Source organism: Strongylocentrotus purpuratus, unplaced genomic scaffold, assembly GCF_000002235.5.
Source record: "Strongylocentrotus purpuratus isolate Spur 01 unplaced genomic scaffold, Spur_5.0 spur5_scaffold_2, whole genome shotgun sequence".
NCBI lineage: Eukaryota > Metazoa > Echinodermata > Echinoidea > Camarodonta > Strongylocentrotidae > Strongylocentrotus > Strongylocentrotus purpuratus.
The window spans coordinates 24,583,285-24,603,328 of record NW_022145605.1 but is presented as its reverse complement, the minus strand read 5'-3'; the positions used below and the strand labels follow the sequence as shown (position 1 = coordinate 24,603,328).

The 20,044-nt window shown below is 38.2% G+C and overlaps 2 protein-coding genes across 2 annotated transcripts; one reads left to right on the top strand and one right to left on the bottom strand.

Moving 5' to 3' along the window:
* Positions 1–1,975: 1,975 nt before the first annotated feature.
* LOC115926443 (UDP-glucuronosyltransferase 2B7-like) lies at positions 1,976–4,192 on the bottom strand. Its single transcript, XM_030991156.1, has 2 exons — positions 2,774–4,192; positions 1,976–1,996 (listed from the first exon to the last, which is right to left on the bottom strand). The coding sequence occupies exons 1-2, from the start codon at positions 4,190–4,192 to the stop codon at positions 1,976–1,978; spliced, it is 1,440 nt and encodes a 479-aa protein (XP_030847016.1).
* Positions 4,193–9,796: 5,604 nt separating this feature from the next.
* LOC105436921 (RING finger protein 207-like) lies at positions 9,797–11,783 on the top strand. Its single transcript, XM_030991155.1, has one exon. The coding sequence runs from the start codon at positions 9,957–9,959 to the stop codon at positions 11,781–11,783; it is 1,827 nt and encodes a 608-aa protein (XP_030847015.1). The 5' UTR covers positions 9,797–9,956.
* Positions 11,784–20,044: the final 8,261 nt, after the last annotated feature.

The window sequence follows — 20,044 nt, the reverse complement described above, 5'->3', positions numbered from 1 at the left end:
CAATGAAAAAATAATTTGCAAACAAATATGCAAGTTATAATACATACAAATATTTTCAGAAATATAAATACAACATCGAACCATAGTGTCAAAAAAGTATATATTGGTCTTTGTTTACATTTCTCTTAGTATATAGTATGATTGTATTAAAAATTAAAAGGAATATTAGTGATTTCAATGAAAGCAGAACAATTAGTTGATCTTTATAAGTTTTAGAACAATCTGAAAATGTGCGATTCTAAAGCTACTCTGTGTACGCTTTGTACAATGTACAATGTAAAGATTTCATTAAACATCATCCCGCCATTTTCATTGTTATACCTATGGCCCAAATATGAAATTGTAAACATGTTTTTACAGGTCTTCCTGTGTGTAAATCAAGTACATTATCATCAAAACTTTAAAAACAAGTTGCACAAATATTGGGGGCTCAAAACTTTACAATTGCATCGATTGCTGTTTTTTAATTCTTTTTTTTATTCCTCAGTTTCTTAGATCTTCTTAATCAACGTGATGTCAGGTGCACTTCCCTTTTAATTGTGAATTCCTGTTATTTTGGAAAGAGAAAAGCCCTTTTCATAGTATCCACCGGGAATGCTGTTCATTTTTGTTTCTTCACTATATCCATAACTTTGTGTTAGTCTTTATCTCTTTCAAATTATGTATTTCTTAGTTTGGTTTACCTTTCTGTGCGTGCCTTTGCTCATAACATGTTTATTGGACGCCACAAAGCTCTTTCTTTTCTTTTGTTTTGATTTTGTTTGTACTTTCTCTTTCTCTCTAATGTTTTTTTTTAAAGAGTAAGTGTGTATGATTATTTGTTTGTTTGGTTTTGTCTGTCTTTTAAATAGGTTCCGATTCATGGGTGTATGGATGCTCAACGTGTTTATTTTCTCATGTATATTCAATATGTCAATTTGAATTGAAATCTTAAAATACACTACATTGATGTTGAACTTTTCAAATGAGTCGTATGTTATGTAGCTTTCAATTATAGTAATTATCAATTTTTGTTGAATGTTTATCAAATATTCATTTGTAACACCAGTTAATGATGGAAATAAAATACCACGTAAAACAAACAAAAAGTACGTTATCTAACAGAATTTGAAATATAAAAGTTGCTATAACGATCATGACGTTGTACATGTAAATGATTCTTAGCTTTAAAGGGCCCATGACATCGAAATAAAAGTGTATTCCTGTTGGTGTGCAGTCCTGAATACATCTCATATTTTGATATGTAAACTTTTGAATTTTTTTCATAGATTTTTAAATATTTTTTGAAATATTTGTTTTTTAAACTTGCTAAGCTTCACCCCAAAAACCTCCAGATCTCATTCCCCTTGTGACATCATCTGTCAGTCATCAATGAGCTAACTTGAGAAAGTGGTATGTATCTTTGCCGAAGTCGACCACCTGTTACAATACGTAATACAATAGCAACATACACGTTTTCTATGTTACATACATTATTATGATAAATCTATACATTACCAGGTGATTATCGTCGTAACATACATTGAAACTTATTACATGACTTTTTGTATCAATAAAATAATATGGCTGACAAAATTGTACAGGAAACAACAAACAGACACGTGAATTCAATGTGATTAGAGTTTATTGTCAGTGTCCATTTCAATGGTGGAATGTGAATTATAAAAGCAATAATGAAAGTTCACGATGAAGGGGGGGGGGGGTGTTGCCGTAAGAGATTTTAAAGATTGGTCGAAAGGGGAGGTGCTAGTAGACAGAAAACATGTAGAGGGGATAGTAAGAGAGATATGACTGGGTAGAGGGAAGACTATTAATCATTACAATGATGATCATGATTCGAGAAGTAAAATCATATCATTTCAAGTTTGCATATGGAATTATAGTTGAACTCTGATTGTCTCTTATGAGAATTTTAAATTATTTCTACATTTTGAAAATGATATACGAGGTAAAGCTTTGACTGTGGTGGCTGTTGTTACGTGAATCTCCTTGTACTCTGTAAAACAATATTATCATTATATTAAATTAAACTCATTCAGAATCCGAAAAAAGTTACCTTTAATTGTAATGATAAGTAATAAAATAGATTTGTGAATTTATTACATTCAAGTCGTCGAGTGTATTCTTCACTTCTTTTGTCTAACTTCAAGTTATCCATGAAACAAACGATCTTGTATTGTTGCTTTTAGCTACAGTACACACTCAAAACATAATACTGCAAATGTAAAAATAATTAAGGCCGCAATCTTTTGCTGCATAATTTCATAATATCAATAAATATAAATGCATTACAAAATACATTATTCATTCAGTATTTACTTTAGCATTTGTCTAATTTGTTAATCCTAATCTTCTTCTTTCATTAAAATTTGATGGCAATCAGTCATACCTGAATATTGTTGACACTGACATTGTCTATTTTATCCTCTCTTTCTCTCCCTCTCTCTTAATCGATAATTATTTATATAATTTTTGTATTTGATCTCCTTTTTCATTCATTACAACAACAAAAATACATATATCTCGTAGCTAAATTTACAATAAAAATCCGAAAAACAACCGCGATCCCTATTAGTACATGAAAATACGGTCAATCACGTTTACTTTTCACGATTTTCTTTCGACAGCAACACCAACTTATACAACGTTTTGTGATAAAGAATAAGATCACAACGAGAAGTATACCAAATGCAGCGATATCAAGTAGGTATATCTGAAAGAATGCTAGGTTATGAGTAGGTGGGTGAAGGTGACCACCACCATGTTTGATCACATGTTCAATCCAGAATGCAGCCGTGTTGGCTGGTGTCATTGGAGGATCACGAAAGATGGCAGAAAGACGCTTGGCGTTCGTTGAATAGCTTGGGTTCTCAAGGACTTCGTTGAGTTGTAGGTAAATGTAATCCGCACTCAATCGGTCTTTGTCAATCTTGGTACCAAGTCCATTAACCAGCACTCTGGCTGCAACGTCATGCTGATCAGCACCCAGAGGCATAACGACAAGGGGTACGCCGTGGTACAACGCCTCCAGGAATCCGTTGTTTCCCCCATGATAGAGCACTGCTCGAGTCTTAGGATGCCCAAGCAGATCATTCAAGGGTAACCATTTCATCGGTTTGATGTTATCAGGTATCTTGTATGGAGGGGGCTCTTTCAAATGAAGAAGAACTTTGTGTGGGAGTCTACTGAAAGCGTCGATGAACATGCGAATGATGTCGGGTCTACTTTTTGTTATTGAGGCAAAATATGAACCAAGAGAGAACAGAACGACACCGTGCCTGCCCGATGATTGCATGAAGTTCTCTAACTCATTGTCGAGGGCTTCGGCTAATCTTGTTGTAAGTCCACCAACTGGAATGATGTTTGGCATCATGGCAAAGGGAAATTCGACCGAGAAATCACTATTGATAAGGAAAAGGTCAACATGATTACTGATGGTGGATTTCAACCGAGGATCTAGATCGTATTTATCCACCAGACCAATGGAAAATCCATTGATCACCATTTTATTTCCCCAAAACACAAAGAAGAGGTAGGTGAGGGTATTCCTGAATCTTTGTAAAAATGTCATGTCAGATGTGAATGACGTCAGTGGTGCCGGTTGGTAAGAGGTCATAAATGGAGAGCCTGCTTCTTGAAATATATAAGGAAGTGGTGTCATGGGTGCAAGCACTATGGCATGAAGGTTCTCGGTACCTCTATGTCTATCAAGAAAGGACTTAACATACACACCACACGACCATACCACATCGACGACAAAAGCATCGAATTTCGCCATACGGTCTAGCAATCTTTGATCTTCGAAAACGGATTCACAAGCTTCTCTGTTTACAGAAGTGAACATATCCCTCATCTCAGCCATGGGCTTCAAACTGTTCTCAGCAAATGTGAATTCTGCCATCTCATTCGATATGTAATCCATTCTCTTCTTCAGACCAGAAAGATGGAACATTTCGTAGCTGACGATCGTAGCGTGCTCGGGATCCATGGCGCGGTCGGAATACTCGTCTGAAATGAGGAAGGTCACATTATGACCTCTCTTCACCAGACTCTTTCCGACTGCAACCATCGTAAAATAATGGCTGCCATCTCCAAAGACACCAGAGAGAAGAATGTTCGCTGATTCCACATTGCTCAGAGCTAAGAGTAAGCCCTCAGCAACCAGAATATGTCGGACTCTCAAAGAGAACATAGTGTTCTAGTCGAATCTCAATGTATAAAACACCATATACAACTCTCCAATTCGCAGGTATACTATTATGTGGATCGTGATAATAGCAATAAATCATTATGTCAATGTTAAGCAAACCGTTTATACACAGGATTGAAGGTCAAAATTATATTCGTTCCAGCCTCGCACTTATCGCACGTACGACGTCGGACTTTAAAGATAAAGTTGAGTTCTGGTCATGCGATTGCATTGTGAAAGAAAAGGTGTGGAATGGATCAGAAAAAGATGATCATGTAGAATGTAAGTATTGGTGTGTACTGCAAGGTTCTGGAGTCATCAAAATCATAATAAATTTGGACCAGTCTTGGTAAAGTAACAAGCGCTGTACACAGAAAGATGTATATGGGACTACACAAATAGTGTCGGGGCCCGACACTTTGATTTCTTTATCTTTCTATGCTCATTACTCAGCCATTATACATTTTTTACCAAAATTGTTTGGCAAATGACATTTATTTGTAATCTTGAACATTCAATGTAAGTTTTGTTTGATTCTGTGAGAATTTATTTTCTTTTTTTACCAGAACTCAACTTTATCTTTAACCCATCAAAAATCTTTTTGTTTTCACACGTATAGGCACCAGTGTATTTCAGAGGGCAAGGGGGAAGTTCCCCATGCAGAAAACTTTCCAACCTTTAAAAAAAGATGATAGCATCTGGCCTTATTATACGAGGGAACGTAGCGACCGATCAATATAATTATTTGTTTCGGTTCTGTCTCAAATTTATTAAAGTAAGAATAGTGGTTGAATCCTAAAAAAGCAAGATTCAGGGGATATGTCCACCAGTCCCCTGGAATTGCCGCGTTTGCTTGCAGTATTCTTCCCTTAGTTTAAGAAATGTTCTCGATAAAAGAGAAGGAGTGGCTTGGTATTGGTCTATACGAAAGCAAATTAAATCTTAACTATTTACAAAACAGAAACAAAATAAAAAGCAACACTCTCTAACAATTCTATCTTTTAATTGCCTTCTCCCTGACAGTATTCCATATCTGTCAATCTAATGTAGACAAAGGTAAATAATACAATCATTACATTCTTGAGAACTTAGGAATGAATATTCTCTGTTATCCCTTATACAGAGCCATCTCCCCTTCTTATAAATGCCCCTACTCACACCTTTGATAAATGCCCCTTTTCATCTCTAGTGAGTGCCCCGAGTCAAATTTGAGAGATGCTCCCTTTAACTTTGTAATAAATGCCCGTTTCCATCTCTGATAAGTGCTCTGTTATTTTGACAAGTGGTCCCCTTATGCTTCATAATAAGTGCCATTTTCCTTCAGATAATTCTCTTTTTTACTTTGACACGTGCTCCTTTTTTTCTTCATAATAAGTGTCAATTTCCCTTTGGATATGAGCCTCTTTTTCCTTTCACCATAAAATGTGCTCATAATTTCTAGCAAAATAAGAACAATTTTTCATTAATTTCGCCCAAAGCTTGGTCGCTACGCTCATTCGCATTTAAAGTTGATATAATTATGTTTCTTATTAAATATATATTCAGTCTTTCGTGGTTAGATTGTGCTTAAAGCCCCATCAGAATTGAATTTCCCCCCTCTGTACAAAATATAGTTTTTCGCACTGCGACCTTACAAATCTTTAAAATGTTGCTATATGAAATGTACTCCGGTTTCTCATGCAGATATAATGTATATTCCATCTTCCTCAAAATTTAGCACGACTTTGAATCTTTCTCCATACTACATGTAGAATATTTTTTCTGTTTTCTGGATATATAAAACAATATACAGCAATACGGTAGCCACCTAAACGTTCATGAGGTATTGTAAATACTTTTATTTTGCTTACTAAATAAATGTTGATTCACGTCGAACTCTTTGTGAATTTTACGTCATTTTCATATATCGCACATTTTGAAAGAGCCTTTGTGCGAGAAAGGGCTATCCATCCTTAGTGACAATTTCAATTTTTGAAGCAAGAAATGAAACATGATGGAGAAAGTGAACTATGTGGCTTCTATACATGGAGTAAAAACTTAAGACCAAGAATCTCTAAAGCCGCACCTAAAATGCTTGCATTTTATTATTATTGAGGATTCACAGTATTGTCGACGGGCGGGTAGGGGTGGGGGAGGTAAAAGTCTAGCTCAAAAATCATATTCCAGATTCAAGGAAATATAGTCACACAGTGTTATAGTGCCAATCTTGTCATTTGATTGTCATATATATCTTATCAAGATACAACGTAATATCACATTTCGTACGAGTTTTAATGATGTAGCGGAAGGCATTAAGGAAAATGATAAACACTCCTCTTTAATACGAACAGATGAATCAAGGCTTCACTAAAACTTAACATGCTCATTGCTTTTATCATTACGAATGTACATTTGCTCACATAATTATTTTGCTGATATGAAAACTAATGAAAGCATGAAAGAAAATAAATGTTACTTTAAATTGAATTAAATTAAATTGCAGTATTTTTTTTTAAACATCTGGACAAAAATAAGATATCACCAAAATAAAAAGGATACTAGGGTGTTTAAATAGTATTCACCTGTCATAATCGAGTGGTGGCTGCACGTGCCCGAATATGTTATTTCAAATGTTAAAACTTGTGGGGGAGGGGTGCTGCAGCCCCCTCAGCCCCTTGTTATGTGGGCCTATGGTATTAAGGCAAAATGGCCCCTAAACCATTCTATAAACTATAATTCTTAGCTCTTTCAACCAGATGATGATTGATCCAGTATTTTTCCAGTATAAGATCAAATATATTTTATACTTTTCTCTTTTCCGGCCGGATATCTGTTTAGCACGTTTACCGCCATCTTCGACATTCCAAATGTTATCTCAAAGGAGAACCGTTTCACGAAACTTTGGCAACAGTAATATGACTCGAAATTTAGAATCTTTTGTAATGGTGGGGGGGGGGTAACAGTAATATAAAGCACACTGGTATATATTTGCTCGACAGACGCTCGACAAAATGAGGTCGAGTTTTTAATGGGCGATCACTTTTTGGACGATAAAAATCTCAATCTGCTTGTATGTCAAAGGTTGCTGGGAATTCCCAGTTACTAAAAATAGACCTAGAGACTGAATACATACATGTATATAGCACCACTTATGAACAGTGAACCATTACATTGCAATGGCAAAGAGTATACATGTTTACTGATTCCTAAAATCATAATTTTCCTTTGGCTGAAATATGTGGGTCTCGGTCTAGATGTCTTTGTGGTGATAATATTACCGAATAGCGATTGTGCTAAGGCCAAGACAAAACTTCTTACTGTTCGTTTGTCCTGTGGAAAACGCCTATTTTGGTACGTTGCAGTGATTTAAATTACAAATAGATTTGAATGCACATGGTAAATATTCATGTTAGTATGTGATTCTTAGTAAAGCCAACATTTCAGCTAATGATTCTGCCAAACCAAAGCAATCTATATAATTTCCTCTTTACAAACATGATGATTTTTTTGTTAATAGTATATATTCCAGTATTCATGAGTACATGTATATATTGCTTTTGATACGACATCAAATATTTGTTTTCGTTCAAAGGTAACAAGTTTCTAATATTTGGTTCTAGATTAATTAAGAAATAATGTAATGATTATTTTTCCAGTGCCAAAGTGACGATATGTGAATGGTAGACTACATTTAATTTGTTTGGTTTCCACGGTTTACCTATAATCATGGGCTTCAAGTGGTGGGAAATTATTATGATTTGTATTATTTTATATACGTCAAATTTTCACAAAATATCTACTAGCATAATTAGTCGCGAAACATGAAGAGGTGTTATGGTCTACTCTAGAGGATAGGTCGTTTGTTTGTGAATAACATAGTTCGCGGTTGGAGTCCCGACCAACAAGGCACTAATGTGCTTTGGCAAGACATCCCTTACCGAACTGAAGGCCTTCGCTAAGCAGTCGCATAAGCAGTCACAAGCAGTCGATATAAGCAGTCGCAAGCCTTCATTTGCAACATGCATGTCAATGTATTGCTGCAAGCCTTCGAAGGCTTGTAAGCAGTCGATAGGCCTTCCCACAGCCAAGTTAATATGCAAATTAGCTTCGACTGCTTATAATGAAGCTCTAAATAAGCAGTCGACTGCTTATAATGAAGCTCTAAATAAGCAGTCGACTGCTTATAATGAAGCTCTATATAAGCAGTCGTGTTTAAACCTTCCTAAGCCTTCGAAGGCTTATAAGCAGTCCATAGGCCTTCCCACAGCCAAGTTAATATGCAAATTAGCTAAGCCTTCATCATTGACTGCTTATACCTTCGTCGTTGAATCACCTAAACCTTCGTTGTCGACTGCTTATCCCCTAAACCTTCGAGCGTTGTCCACTGGGTACAAACCTTCGACTGCCTATATTACCTAAACCTTCCGTCATCAACTGCAGCTGCGCTAATTTGCTCAAATATATTTGTGAACAAGTATTTACAAAATCAATGACCATGCAATTTCCTAATCTGTACAGAAAGCAAACTCAATTTTGTATTGTGTAATTGTATTACTCACCTTCTGGACAAAATGAAGATGTTTAAAGTAGCTCCAGCAGCTAGCAGTCCAGTGCAAAGCAAAGTTGATCGTATTTCTCCAACACAAGAGTGCTTGTGTGGGACTGTAATCTTGGTAACAAAATTCGATCCTTTCTCATTTTGTTAAATTCTTGCTCTAGAATACTCTCAAAATTCTTCTTTCCTGGTGTAAATAATCTACCCCTTATTCCCTATACTGTGGGTTTTACAGGAAGACAAATCTGGCGAAATTGCAAAGTAATGATTGAAATATGCGCCGTTCAGCTCAGCTCAGAGTCTCAGTGAAGATTTGAATTTGAAAATTACCGGTTGGCCTATTCGCCTTCTACCACTAGATGGCAGCACACATTTGGAAAATGAAGGCCTTCGCGGTCTTCTTTAAAAGTGACTGCTTATCTTTAAAGGCTTATTTTCAGCGACTGCTTATCTTGAAGGCTTATTTTCTACTGACTGCTTAATAAGCGGTCAACATTTTTTGACTGCTTATATGAAAGTCTTTGAAGGCTAGCTCTCGCAAACTAATAAGCAGTCGAAGACTAAAACAAGCCTTCGAAGGCTTATGAAGTCTTTGAAGGCTTTGTGAAGGCTTAGCGAAGGCTTATCGAAGGCTTATTAAGCAGTTTTCTTTGGTAAGGGATATCTCTATATTGGTCACTCTCCACCCGACCCATGTCTATAGTGAATGGGTACCCGGTAGGAAGAAATTCCGGGAATGCTTAAAGGCACATTATCATGGTAGGTTAGATAAAAGCCGGGGTAGTAATATGATTGCAGGGCCCTCGGGGAAAACAGTGTGTGTACTTATGATGATCTGGGTAAACAAGGCACCATTGTAGTTATAATTATCATCATTATATTATTATAATTAATATTATTATTATCATCATCATCACCATCATTATTATTATTATTATTATCTTTATTTTCCCCCATTATAATGTACATTATCTGAAGAGAGACAAAGGAAACAGTTTGATCTTAAATTCATTTGTCATTACTACGTACATAGTACATTCACTTGATGAATAACATGATTTTTTTTTAAATCAACATGATACGGAAAATCATATTTTTGTTCACGTCATATTCTGTAGGGAAAAGGCGTGAAGAAAATGATAAAGACTCCTTTTTTATACGATCAGATGAATAAAAGCTACACTAATCATTTTCCCCTTTTCTTTCATCTTGTGTTCCTGTAGAATTCTAACCATGGCTGACACATTAAAGAATGTAATTGCTCAAAGTCTGGAGTGTCCTGTATGTCTAAATACCTTCACCGATCCTAAGATCCTGTCTTGTTCTCACACCTACTGCAAGGCCTGTCTGGACAACCTCTTGGAATGCCATGGTCACGACCAGATGCTCCGATGCCCTGTCTGCAGAGCTGAAACCCAGGTCCCAAACCAGGAAGTCAACAAATTACCGGCAAATCTGGCTTTGAAGTCTCTCATAGAGGACATGAATAATCAATATCAGTTTTGCTCAAATTGTAATTCCGAGGACAGGCCCCAAGCTGTTGTCTACTGTCAAGACTGTGGCAGGTATTTCTGTATCACTTGCCACAACAAACACTCTCAGTGGCCAGTCTTCATCAGTCATGAGATTTTAGCCATGAGTGAGATCGTATCAGGAAAGGTGTCAGTACGTAGATACCGTAAATGCAGGAAACACCCCAAAGAGGATGAGGAGTGGTTTTGTTCCGACTGCAGGAGATTTGCCTGCTTCAAGTGTGTTGTCATGGAACATACAAACGAAGGACATCGGGCCATCGAGGCAGCTGTTTATGAAAGCAGCCATGTGAAGAGTATCGAGGACCTCAAATCCAAGGCGGACAAGAAACGTTCTTGCTTTCGGAAATACGTTGATTTCATTGATGAACAGAAGGACCATGTGGGCAATGTTCAGAAGCAGTGTACAGATGATATCAACAAAGCATTTGAAGAATCAGTCCGGCAGTTGACAAAGAAGAAAGAAATCCTCATTGGTGAAGTCAAGTGTATGACCGAAGGAGTAGAGAAAGAACTAGACGAAATGAAGAAATCGGCTCAGGAGCACATCACTCACTTGACCACCATAGCTGACGTGGTAACCAATAAGACAAAGATACCCTTAGATATGGATGCTCTGGCTGCACACGACACTCTATATCAAGACTTACAAGAGGCCTTGAAACAAGAAGATCCTGACTACAAGCAGCCGAGGAAATCGAGCAAGAAAGGAAAAAGTGTCCGTTTCAAGAGGAACGTCGGAGTGGACGAGAAAGCTCTGGGTAAGATCGTAAATGCAATTGCAAAGAACATCGCTTTGCCTACCAAGGATAGCATGGCTGCCATGGTTAGTACACCAGACGGTAGGATGGCGGTAGGGTGTTGGACAGGGGGCGTGGAGATCTTCTCTGCTGATGGTCAGCACCATCAGAAAGTTCTCAAGGATATTAATATTTGTGGAGTAGGGTTCCTCTCTGATGATCGGACTGTTATACTTGATGGCTCAAACAGAATCACACTGTACACACTAGAGCAAACAAAGTTGAATGTAATGTTTGAGACTCTGAGTCACGATGAAGGTGGATATTCTAGCCTCACTGTAGTCGGTGATGATCAGATCTATGTTAGCTACAGGATTGCTGAAAAGATCCAGGTATTCTCACCAGCAGGTGGGAAGGCGATCAGGGAGATACCATATGATGGGTATATGCCTGAGCAGATTACTAATTATAATGATTACCTAATCACTGCATCTGGTGGTACATTACGATTGATTGACAAAAAAGGTGTTGTAAAATATCAATTAACGACATCAGAGTATTACCGAACCGCTGCTGTGTCTCAAGATAATACAATCCTGATAGCCACCGTGAAGCATGACGTATGTTTGGTCAGCATTGATGAGTATACTGACAAGCTGAAGCATGTCCAGAACCTCGTCATTGATTACAAGTTTGAGAAGAATGAGAGAGGGTGGTACACTCTCCAGCAGTACCGATCAGGAGAGATCGCTTTCTGCACTCCTGATAGACTCTATATATTCCACTAAAAATAATGGATGACTCATCCTTACTTGCACTGTATGAAATCACTGGCTTCAGGCCCGTAGAGGTGGAGGGGAGGGGTGCGATGTGTAAACACGGGCATGCTGAAAAATTTAGAGTACCATAATATTTCGTTAAAAAACGGACCCATGCCCGCCCCATTTTTAGAAGCTTCCAACAGGCCTTTTGATTCTGTTTTTATAAAATGTATATCACATCTCGTGGAATCATTTATATATTTTTAGAGTTTTTTCGTGACTGTTTCAGAAATGACATTCCTCGATCATGTAGATCCATTTGAATGATTTAAATTGTCTAAAAATATATTCAATAACCTTTCTTTTGATATACTTCTTGTGTTGTTGATGACGACTGACGACTCTACATTAAAAAAAATAGGGAGTAGCTGTTGTAAGTGTTTAAATGATGTAGACACAATTCAATTATGGCCTATTTTACAGTCGGAGATTATAATCCTAGTAATGGACTCTATATTTATTACCGTTTAATACAATTTTTTTTTTTTCATCTTTTACCCAGAATTATGAGAAGAATTGCCCCTTTTTCAAAACAACTTCTTTTTCTTTCTCTCTAATATTTTTTTTTCTTGTTAAAGACGAAGTGTGTATGATTATTTGTTTGTTTGTTTTTGTCTGTCTTTTACATAGGTTTCAATTCATGGGTGTTAGAAGCTCAAGGTGTTTACTTTCTCATGTATATTTAATATGTCAATTTGAAGTGATATCTTAAAATACACTATTGATGTTATATTTTTCAAATAAGTCGTATGTTATGTAGCTTTCAATTCATGTAGTTATCAATCTTTGTTGAATGTTTATCAAATATTTATATGTAAAACCTGTGAATGATGGAAATAAAATACCACGTAAAACAAACAAAAATACGTAATCTAACAGAATTTGAAATATAGAAGTTGCTATAACGATCATGATGTTGTACATGTACTTGATTCTTAACTATAAGCATCTTAAGAATAGGGGGAACTGAAATCGCTATACACAAAGATAATTATGCAACGCCGAATGTTGTATTTTAATATTTTGATTAATATTAAGCAGTGGACATGGGTAAATTTGTTTTGTTTCGTCTGTGCAAGGAGGAGGAGTCTGTGTGTGGAGGGTAATAACTTCGCTTTTCTGTCATGTTTTGCTATTTTATCAACAGCAACAGAAAGAGTCTTATTTTAAAGAATACGTTTATTTTGATGTTATCAAAATAAACCCAATTGTAATAGAATGCAATAGTGTAGGCCGGAAATATGCGGCAAGCCGGTGACTACACACGATAGCGCGCCTCTTTTGTAAAATGATTTTGAGGTCAATAACCGAATGTTTCCCAGCAGGTCGGCAAATATCAAACATAGGCGCATCTCTTTGTAACCTACATTGAGGTCACAAAGCCGAATCTTTATCACGCGTGTTTTGTAAATATCAATGATAGGCGCGCTTTTGTAATACATATCGGGGTCGCAAGGCAAGTGTTTCCCACGACGTGTATTTTTACTAATCAATGGGTCATTCTCAGCTAATACTTCGTTTGAGTTGGTCGTGTTTTATTGGACTCAGAATTATACATGCTAATTGTACACAGGTTGTCGCTGTTGAACTGACTGCACCGGTTAGTTTCTATTATCACTGGGTTTCACACCAATACGCTGGATATTCGGAATTGAACAGAGAGACAGCTACACGGGATATAAGGATTAAACGGTGGAAAAGTTACACTGGATATCTGGAATTAAACAGAGGAAGAGTTACACTGGATAATTGGATCTAAAAAGAGAAAATGTTACACTAGATATTTGGAATTGAACAGAGGAGTAATTGTATTGGATAGCTGGAATTAAATATTGGAGGAAGTTACATCGGAGCTCGGATTGCGGCATAGTCGTCTAACTAGCTCGTCTGTATTGTGTGGACGACAAGATGGGGAAGTCTAAGGCGTCTACGGGACGAAAGGGCAAAGGAAAGCGGAGAGAGCCAGCGCTTCAAAACAGTGACCCGATCAGGGGGACAACGCCAGCTCCACATTCTCGAGTGACGAGACGCGGCTCGAGGAGTAACCCAGCCGCTTCGGCAGGGCGGGAGCGCCAAGGAGACCAGACTCCGACGGGGGGGCCAACATCACAGAATCCCTAGAAACGGCGAATCAACCGTCTATTGTCCTTCCTCCACCCGGTGAGTTACCTAGCCACAGGCTAGTCTCATCTTCTAATTCCGCAAACATATCATTCCCTAAGGAGATGGGGGAGATGGCGCAGTGAGACATATAAACTTTATGTCCGTTAATAGGTTGGACAAGGTCGGGTTGATTGTAGGCAAAGGAGATAGGGGCCTACATATAAGGTGTGGATATAATTATGGAGAGTTAGTACGATTGCTTACTTTGGTTTCAATAATTTTAACCAGCTCAGTGGGATGTTATTCATTTTCGTATAACCACGCACTTATTTGGGGTTAGTCGTGTTTCGACAAGTGATGTTGTACAATATTTAGTGTGTTAAACAAGTTCGGTACGATACTAGAAATGCAATCGTGTCAGAACGATGTGCGTGCAATGACGCCTTGTTTTTACATGTCAAACGAAAGAGCATCTCTCGGACTAGTTACGCAGAGTATGAAGTAGCATTTAATGTCATGCTTGACCGATTTAAAAAAAAAAAAAAAAAAAAAAAAAAAAAGTCCGGCTTCTTGATGCTCTGCACTTGGCCACTTAGAATGTGCCTGTAAAATTTCAAGAAAAATAAAGATCGTTCTGGGGTCCAGAAGCGTGAACCCGATTTGCCCCATAGACAATGCGTGTAATGCATGGGCGGAAAACGTACAGGATCTGTATTATGACCGGACTTTAATTGTTTGTTTTTTCTCTCTCTTTATGTCACTTTATCTGACGTATTTGGTATCATGGGAAAGAGAATTTCATGGTTGTTATTGTAAACAATTTTTTTTTTTTTGTTCTATGGTAATCCTATCGAAACACGAGATGTAAAATAGATTTATAGGACAAAATTGCGTCTTCAATGACCCCCTTGACCAATTTTAAAAATCCGGCCAAGAGGTGCCCTGCGTATTGCAACTCGGAATGTCACTGCAAAATTTCAAGGAAAAAAAAAAAAAAAAAGGGACGTTTAAGGGGTGAAAAGCAGTCTGAAAAAATGACGCCATAGCCGATACGTGTTATATTATTGGGCGGAAACTCGGCGGAATTCGTATAATGACCCTTGTTCAAATGTGATTTACTCAAAATTTTCTGTGTGAACATATACCATACTTGGTATCATTCGAAAGGGCACTTCATTGCGGTCAGTTTGACACCGTTGTCATCTGCGCGCAATGTACTGCACGCATTAAAGGCGCTATTACGTAACGCATAGTAAATTCATCATTTTTGGCGATAACTTTGCGCTGACGTATTCGAATTTTACCAAACTTGGCAGACAGTTGTCACGTATATGGATACATGTGTCTGCCAAGTTTCATTGATGTAGGTATAAAGATCGTTATTTTAGAGTAAGTTGAAGTTATTTCGGAATTTTCTCGAAAATGGCGGATTTGGAAGGCAATTTTTCTCAAATTTGGTCAGTGTTAGGGTATATAATTTTGTATATGGCTGTAAAGGACATATCTTCAAGTATCTAAATCCAAAAAAGGGTACGGGTTTGCCAAGCCATTATGAAGATACGGCTACAGAGAGAAAGCCAATTCCTAAAACTTTAGAGGGCGCTATTTATGTTGTGCAAAGCCATTGGAGCGTGAAATTTGGCACGGCTATGTGCAATTATGAGATAAAGATACTGTGAGATTTAAAAACAAAACGGAATTTATATGAGAAAGTTATGGCAGTTTTAGATTGTTTAGGGGTCCATTTTTCAAGAACTTGAGATTTATTGGAGGAGTCGGTTTTAGATTTGAAATTCGAGTATGAAGATGGCATTGTGAAGGTCAAGTCATCCGTCGCAGATGAAAGGACATCTCTCAGACTATCTAGAGGAATTTGTTAAAAGTTTGTAGGATCTAGGATAGTGGGGATGGGAAGGAAGATATAACGGCCTTAAAATGGACCAGAAACGGACAAAATGGCGCCTGGACGGTCATGCATGGGTGATTTCCAAAATCGAAGAAAGTAGTGACCTTGATGAGATGTTAGAGACTATGCCTATGAAATTTGAAAGGAAAAAGACATGAGGAAAGCACCTAACTAGGAATCACAAACACTACGTGCAAAACGAATGCGATTTCCTGACGATAAGGATAAGGGAAAGGAGAATATTAATGGGGCAGAATGTGAGCGAAAACAAGGCAATGACGAAGGTCGTCATTGCGATAATATGCTATATAGAATTGAATTTGCTTCGCTTATGTAATTATGTTAGACACCTTTGGTTCTATAAGCCCATAAAAGGTACGCCATACTCGGAAGGAATTTGGTTTTTATCTTTCTCCGAATAGGTGCCCAGGCTCACCGGGTTTGGGTGTGCGGAGACATTCTCGTGCGGCGAGCTGGTGAGCGGGCGTTTACCAGAGGCTGTCGAGACCTGGGAATCGCTGGTTGTGAGGTGGCATGGCACGGGCGAGGAGGGGCGTCGCTATACGCGGTTTCCCGCGTCAATTACAGGGCCAAGTGAGGTTCGGTCCTTCTCCATCGGAGCTAATCATCCATGCGGGCTCGAACGACTTGGGGCGTTATTTTGCAAAGGACTGTCGACAAGCGGTGGATGAAGCACTGAATACAGCGCGGTCATTGTTGCCGCAATGCTACATTTCATTTTCAAGCATCTTACTCGCCTGTATTACTATGGTCATGATGTACACGTCACGTCGCAGGTCGTCATCAATGATGTGCGGAAAGGTGTCAACAAGTATGCCAGACGGAGGGTCCGGCGTATGTGTAGTGGATCATTCATTGGCCACAATTTCAATGTCCAAAAACACTGGTATTTTCACAGAGATGGCGTGCATCTGTCTGATGAGGGATGTGATCTTCTCATGGGGATCTTTGCGTCAGCGGTTCGATTTGCTCTTAATCTTTGAAACTTTATTTTGTGCATGCCCTTTGTTTTATTGCGGGCAATCAGGAGTATATTGAAATTTAAAGAGTAGATTACGATTTAAAATGGTTTATTGACAGGCTGACAAAATGTAGGTCAAGAGGTTGTTTACATTTTTGAGGGAAATTCACGCGCTAGGAAATGTAATACTTTGTATTACATTGGAAGGAAATGTACAAGCGTATGTACGCTTATCAAGCAAGCGCGGAAAATACCGCCAGCAAATTACAAATAGCACGAAGGGGCTTTCATTCTAGTTATGGCTTTCATTTGAATGGACAAGAAAAAAAAATGTACGGAGTCTGAAACATTCCCACCACCTCCCCATTATCTCCACCAATAAAAGTATTTTTAGTATATTAGTGGCATAAATTAAATATTGCTTGGTGGTTCGAAGTAGCCAAGGTATACGTATTAGTACGGAAAGGATTTAGGGTTTCAGGTATGAAAGGTACGGATAGGGTTTATGTAATAAATTGGTCAGTGATTTATGAAGTTAATGCAGAGCCGGGGGCATTTGGCCTGGTCGCACATCAAGCGTCGTGCACAAAGACAGTGGGCCGTAGGGGAATTTTCCCATTGGGTTTCGCCCCTACCCGGTTTTGTATGGGTAAATCACTGATCACATGGTACTGATAAGTTTATTGATCAATAATTGTCATCCAATAATTTTCGACCCCATTCAATTTTTACATGCGAGGGGGTTGCCAATGTATATTCAGTCGAATTTGTTCGCATGTCAATTTCTTAGTTTTCCGGCCCCCATTCGATTTGAATGCGGGGGGACCTAGTTGTACCTACACATTTTCAAACTCAGGGTGTCACGCTTTAATCTTAGGCATCATCCGATCTTACAGGCGGAGAGGCTGGTATATATATACATCTATTTTCTATAACTTTAGGCATCACTCGATTTTATAGGCGGGGGGCTGATATATTGACTTAATGTATATAAGTTTAGCCTTGGCATCACTCGATTTCATAGACGGGGGGCCTAGCATTTGTAAGCATTTTTTATGATTCAATATATCTGTGTTATTTTGTTATGACACCCAGAAAATCAAAATGTGCAAAATAAGCGTCCATCTCAAAATGTTAATAAAGCCACAAAAATAACGCAAAGTTGATTGTTTGTTATTTTTGTTAGCCGTGCATAAATTTTGCCACATGCCCAGGTTCTATTTCGCTAGGCAAAAAAAAAAAAAAAAAAAAAAAAAAAAAAAAAAAAAAAAAATTTGGGTTGTTGGGATTTGGAGTTTGTTCTTTTGTTTCGTTCCTGAACTATAATCATTTCCAGTATGCCTCAAGGAGAGGAATGGCCAAGAGCGCCATGAACCGACGGTGGGGACAGGCTGCGATTACCAGATCTTGTGTAGGGAACCAATGGCCCAGGAAACTGGGCCTGCTGGGTAGAGCACCGTCTTCCCAGCTGGTCACGTGACCCGTGACCCTCGGGTTCCCATATTTGTGGAATCGCAGTCTGTCGCCTTCCGCCATTGCAAACAAATAATTATGGAAATGGTTTTATATGATTTCATATCTATGTTATGTAATAATATGTCAAGTTGGAAATATGCTACCGCAAAAACTCGAACGGAAATATGTAAATGGTTTTTGTATGATTTTATATCTATGTTAATAGTATGTCAAGTTGGAAATATGCTACCGCTAAAACTCGAACGGAATTATAGAAATGTTTCTATATGATTTCTTATCTATGTTGATAATATGTCAAGTTGGAAATAAGCCAACTCAAACGGAAGAATTAAAAGTTGAGAAAAAGGCAATAACAGCATTTTCATTGTATTTCTTATTGCAATACGTTTATTTTGATGTTATCAAAATAAACCCAATTGTAATAGAATGCAATAGTGTAGGCCGGAAATATGCGGCAAGCCGGTGACTACACACGATAGCGCGCCTCTTTTGTAAAATGATTTTGAGGTCAATAACCGAATGTTTCCCAGCAGGTCGGCAAATATCAAACATAGGCGCATCTCTTTGTAACCTACATTGAGGTCACAAAGCCGAATCTTTATCACGCGTGTTTTGTAAATATCAATGATAGGCGCGCTTTTGTAATACATATCGGGGTCGCAAGGCAAGTGTTTCCCACGACGTGTATTTTTACTAATCAATGGGTCATTCTCAGCTAATACTTCGTTTGAGTTGGTCGTGTTTTTCCCTCCCTCCCTCCCCTCAATTCCTTGCTGACTTGTGGACGGGCAGGATTAGGCTCATGATTATTGGGTAGGAGGTTGTCAGGGGGAGGGGGCGGTCCTTTATTGAGAAGGTGTATATAGGGAGACCGGAGTGGTACTTGCCCGGACTGGTAGTTCTGCGTATGTCATTGCCTTAGAGTTTGGGCTTGAATAAGTGACACGATGGGGCTGTAGTAGTGGACAAGGTTGATGGTTAATTGGGCTTGTTTTATGATATTGACATCATGTTTGTTTGTTTGTTGTTTTTTTTGTTTTTTTTGTTTGTTTTTTTTCCTTCGGTTTCTACATCAGATTTGCTAGGTTGCTTTTTGTTGTTTTGTTTTTCTTTTTTTTGGGGGGGGGGGGGGATTGTCAAATTGATTATGTTTCATTATTGTTCTTTTAATGGTACACAATCTGTTAATCACTGTGTGATTTTGTTCTTTTAAGGCTACAACATTCATGGAAATCAATGCAGATTGTGGAAAGAAAAAAAAAAAAAAAAAAAAGAAAGAAAGAAATTGGGCTTGTTGTATTGACATGGTTGGTTGGTTGGGCTTGATTATTGACATGGATGGTTGGTTGGGCTTGTTATTGACTTGGATGGTTCGTTGGGCTTGCTTATTGACATGGATGGTTGGTTGGGCTTGCTTATTGACATGGATGGTTGGTTGGGCTTGCTTATTGACATGGATGGTTGGTTGGGCTTGATTGTTGACATGGTTGGTTGGTTGGGCTTGTTATTGACATGGATGGTTGGTTGGGCTTGCTTATTGACATGGATGGTTGGTTGGGCTTGCTTATTGACATGGATGGTTGGTTGGGCTCGTTTATTGACATGGATGGTTTGTTGGGCTTGATTATTGTGATGGTTGGTTGGACTACATTATTGACAGGGTCGGCCGGTTTTGGCTTATTGGCTGGAGCTTCTGTTCCGGAAGTCTTAGTATTCCGAAATGAGAGGGTTTTGTTCTTTTGTTTCGTTCCTGAACTATAA